The sequence below is a fragment of the Branchiostoma belcheri genome, unplaced genomic scaffold (assembly GCF_001625305.1).
Source record: "Branchiostoma belcheri isolate BF01 breed outbred unplaced genomic scaffold, Haploidv18h27 scaffold14, whole genome shotgun sequence".
NCBI lineage: Eukaryota > Metazoa > Chordata > Leptocardii > Amphioxiformes > Branchiostomatidae > Branchiostoma > Branchiostoma belcheri.
In genome coordinates this window covers 3,145,392-3,150,159 of record NW_017802824.1, presented here as the reverse complement: position 1 = coordinate 3,150,159, position 4,768 = coordinate 3,145,392, and the positions used below count along the sequence as shown (strand labels likewise).

The 4,768-nt window shown below is 37.7% G+C and overlaps 1 protein-coding gene across 1 annotated transcript in view; it reads right to left on the bottom strand.

The window, feature by feature from the left end:
- LOC109464548 (probable arginine--tRNA ligase, mitochondrial) overlaps positions 1-4,401 on the bottom strand; it is an 11,167-nt gene extending 6,766 nt beyond the window's left edge. Inside the window, exons 1-5 of the mRNA XM_019761551.1 lie at positions 4,378-4,401; positions 3,992-4,065; positions 3,440-3,551; positions 2,998-3,081; positions 2,326-2,563 (exon numbers count right to left, since the gene is read on the bottom strand). Of these exons, the coding sequence (XP_019617110.1) occupies positions 2,326-2,563; positions 2,998-3,081; positions 3,440-3,551; positions 3,992-4,065; positions 4,378-4,401 (532 nt within the window). The remainder of the gene's footprint in view (positions 1-2,325; positions 2,564-2,997; positions 3,082-3,439; positions 3,552-3,991; positions 4,066-4,377) is intronic.
- Positions 4,402-4,768: the final 367 nt, after the last annotated feature.

The following is a 4,768-nucleotide window of genomic DNA, read 5'->3' as shown; positions in this document are numbered from 1 at the left end:
GTAACTCTGTTTAAATCTGTTCAACAGCACGAATAAAACACAATGTAATTGATTGCCCTTGCCCGTAGTATCTTTAGCTCCATTTTTATCCTATGGCTCTATGCCTAATACCCTTATAATTCCTGATATTTTGCTATTTTTGCTAAGTAAATACCTTACCAGCCTCATGCGTTACATCCGGGATCTTCGATATGGGAAATTCCATTCAGGCCACTAATCAAAAGCGACATCTTGCGACCGAGGAATATAGTGCACTTCCATAACCTTCGTCTTGACTTATTCAGATGTCTCAAGGTAATATTAAAACGTAAATTTTTTAACTTGGTTTATTGGTGCAATTGCAGCAGTTATTACCAAATCTTTATAACATTTAATGCATACTACTCTCATGTCCCTAATAAACATACCCCCCGGAATAAACATACCCCCCGGACAAATCTTCAAAGTCTAATATACATACCCTCCGGAATAAACGTACCCCCCGGAAAATGACCAAATTGACAGGTGAACGGTACTAAAATGTGCTCTTTATTTCAATACCAATGTATGGGCAAATCTTTCACTGTTACTTTTGATTAGGAATATAAATATACTGTACTAGTACTCAACAAACAGTGTCGACATTACAGCCATATTACACCACTAGCAATAGGGGTGGGTACCTGTTCGGCTCTTCCAGGTCCAGAGGATCAGGTCCAGGTCCGGACCTGTACCTGTACCTGATTCTGAATACCGGAGTTTCAGTACCGAATTTTTTTTGCTAAATGATCATTGCTAAATACAATATAACGTTAAGTATATGTAACCACTTACAATTGTATTTTCTATTTTATTTTATTTTTTTATTTTTATTTATTTTTTATTTATTTTTCATTTTATTTTTATTCTGTTTTATTTTATTTCATTTAATCTTATTCTATTTTATCCGTTCTATGCATTATCAAACTTCTCCTCTACTGCTAGAGCTACTAAAACTTCAGACCGAATATATTAAACATTTTAATTGGCCCCCTCTAGCGATTTGGGCCAAATTGCAGCTTTCCAAAAAAATCCAAGATGGCGGCGGCAGATCGACGGCGGCTCGGCGATTGCCGATTTCATTGTATTTTCCTTGGTCTTTAACGCGATTCAAGCAAAGAAAACAAGTTGACCACAAGAACAAAAGAGTAATACAGCACTGGGAATCTAATGGTCCGTTTTGTTGGGCGGTAATTTCTCATTTCAAGTGAATATTTACGTGCGTCACAGTGATTTATTCACCAATCAAAAGCGACATCTTGCGACTTAAGCAAATATGGAAGGTTAATGTACATAATTTATGTCATTGATCTATTGGTCCAATTACAGCAGCTATTAGCGAAATTCTAGAACATTAAATGCATACTATGATATAAAACAATGGTTTTGTGGTAAACAGCATTTCCTCTTTTTTAGCAACTTCGTTGTATCAGAATAACGACACTATCATCCGGTAGGTCGACACCACAAAGTAAAGTATACATGCAGAGTAATTGGTTTTATTTGGGTTTTTTTTTTCACGGTCGAAATCAAGATCCATCCATCCAACCATCCAACCATCCAACGTACATATTTTGGAGCACAATATCTCGGCCGCTCAGGCGGCCGAGATAAAAAAACATGTTATATTCTAGTGGACATCACAAGGCTTCAACACACATTTGTGACAGTTAGGAAAGATGGTAGATACCACCCAGGACATGATTCAACATCTGAAAAAGGTCTATTAAATGTATATCCACCCCTCAGCATAGCACACCAGCTTCACAGACTCTTGGCCCGGCAGAGGGTAGCTACATTACATGGAACAAGTTATCACAACTAATCTTTGCACATCTAACTCTAAACATTGTTTAAAGGTACATGTGTATCTAGTGATGATGCCGGCGCCCCTACTGTACTTTCACAGTTCCACTGTTTGCAATAGTTCTAGGGAAAAATGAGTTTTTGAACACCTCAAACCTTGGTTGATAACTCTGGTACTTGAAGGCTATGAATACTTCTTGTTATTTTTTGAGCTGGTATTAGGTATATTTGTAAGTGAATGTTTGGGCCGTGTGGCGCAACGGCAGCGTGCGCGACTCGGAATCAAGAGGTCCTAGGTTCGAGTCCTGACATGCCATCGATCTTGTGCCCTTGGGAAAGGCACTTAACACGACTTTCCCCACTAGACGCAAGTGAAAATGAGTATTGTATCTATGCCAGTATTCGTTTCTATGTGCGGGACACAACACCAGCAACAGCTGCCTCTGTCCTGCGTGTATTGCATTGTTGCAATTTCAATAAATAAATAAATAAAAGACTCACCAAATTGAACCCCCCAGTCACCTAGGTAGTTGATCCTGACCACCTTGTTGCCAAGGGCGTGGTTCAGCCTAGCGATGAAGTTCCCAATGATGGTTGACCTGAGATGACCTGCGTGGAAGGGCTTGGCTATGTTGGGAGAACTGTACTCCACGATGACCTTCTCTCCTTTGTTTCTGCTAAATAACTCACTGTGTCTGCCATACTGGTCTCTGTCCTCTTGTACTTTGGACAGGACACTCTAAAAGAGAATTAAAAAAAAAAGCATCATTCAATTGTAACATTCACTTGTTATTATTGGGCTAGCAGAACAAAATAAAACTATGCCAAAAACAATTTTAAGGAAATTATATTATGATATCTGAATATGATACCTGAAAAAAAACGAGCATACAAGCATACATTCACTTGCAGTACAAAATAAAACTACAGCAAAAACAGAAGGAAATTATTAAATATTATGATATCTGAATATGATAGCTGAAAAAAAACAAGCATACGCCTTAAAAATGATGCTGATTTTTCCTGTATGAATTTATTGTATTGATAATATATAATGAAATGTAGACGGGCCTAGAATAGGAATGCAGCTAAAATTTCAATGTGTATCTACTGTTTAACTGAAGTTGAAAAATAATATTGAAGTTGCATATATATGGTATCAATTTAACTTACCTTTATTAGAAGTGCTCGATCTACAGAAAACTGGATCCCATTTTTGTTGCCTATGACTTTCAACACTGGGTGCTGGCAACTTATCTGGTAAAACAGAGTACATGTAAAATGACAATGGTCAAATCCTGAAACTGTGTAATGTAACATCTCTGACACAAAGATGAACTCTATTGCATCAAACACCATCCAATAGGCTTCCACTATTTTTGGAAAATAAAGTGTTTACTCAGGACAAAGATGGACTTCTGTTTACAACAATTTTGAAAAATAATGCCTTGGTGACATTTAATACATGTAATAAGTTGTTCTAATTGACCTTAAAGCTCAAAGTTAAGTTTTTACAAATGTAGATTAACTTGAATATCTTCTTCAAGTGACAAAGATAAAGATGATCAAGCTATTTAAAAGTATCTCTATAACTTAATAACAAACAGACTTTTACCTTGTTAGTGAGGTTTCCTATTGCATCGTGTGCACTTCCACTCTCTTCTGCACTGGGAGGCAGCACTCCACTGTCAATCAGTGGTTTAATGGGCAGGAGAAATTCTCCTTCACTGAAACCATGCAAGTATATATAACAACATCTATGATTTGTATACAGACTGAACTATACCTCATCAGATAATAAAATTTGTTATGATGCAACTTCAGTGACAACAGACAAAGCCATTCCATATTACATTGTACATAAAACTTCATAGGGGTATATACAGCGCCACCAGGCACAGTACCAAGGAATTGCATGTGACAGCATCAACCAATCAGTGTAGTTCTACTAGGGCACGTGCCGGCACGGGGAGGGTCAGATGCACAAATCATTCCAGCACGCTCTGACACTTTTTTCTTGTCACTTTGATCAAGCCAAGGTTTCTAATCTAAGCATCCAGTATTGACCCCGATAACTTCATAAAATTGACTTCCTAAGTTGCCAGGGCTGGAGTGAAAATATCTATCTATAATAATATGTTAATACCAGTGAGGATAAGAATTTTACCTTGAAATCTTTGGGTTGGAAACTTGTACCCAGGGTGCAATCTTCTCTTCGCGTACTTTTGCTGCTCTCGAAATCTGGAAGCATGTCAGAATGGACACCCGCTTATAACTAATACATTTACAGCACTATTAATGTACTGAATGTGTGAAAGTTTACTTAGAAACAACTGATGTTTTCAAACATGTTCCTTTGATTCACCTGGGGTCAATACCCAAAGAGAAAACCATCAAGAATTGTCACAAAGTGAAATCAAGGTTTAATTTCACCGACCAAGGAGCACGTACGTATGGGGTAATTCTTAGACATAAAACAAAGCAAGTTACGTTTCTTTAAATTTGTATGTGGCAACACTTGCTATCAGATTTTAACGAACCAGTACAACCTACATCTAAATGGGTAAATTCTGTCATGCTTCTATGACTGCATATACTGGAAAAAATGTAGCAAGTACGTATAAAATGTGGACTTTCTAAGTTACCAAATGTTTTCATATGCATGATGCAACGCCCCTCCCCTACAACGATTGAATGTGACTTATTGACAGATAAGCGCTAACATCTAGCAATCTTACCAAACCAGCAATTGCTCTTCTAAATTGGCAAGCCATTGAAACTCCCTCGCGAAGCGTGACACTCTATGGCGTTCTAAATCCAGGTAAAAAACTGAATCACATGTGGGTTTTTTTCAACCGCGGACGCCATGACACCGGAAGCACGTTCCTTTCAACCGGATGTAAATAAGGGAAATCCCAGAATGACGTCATTCCTAATTCAAAAC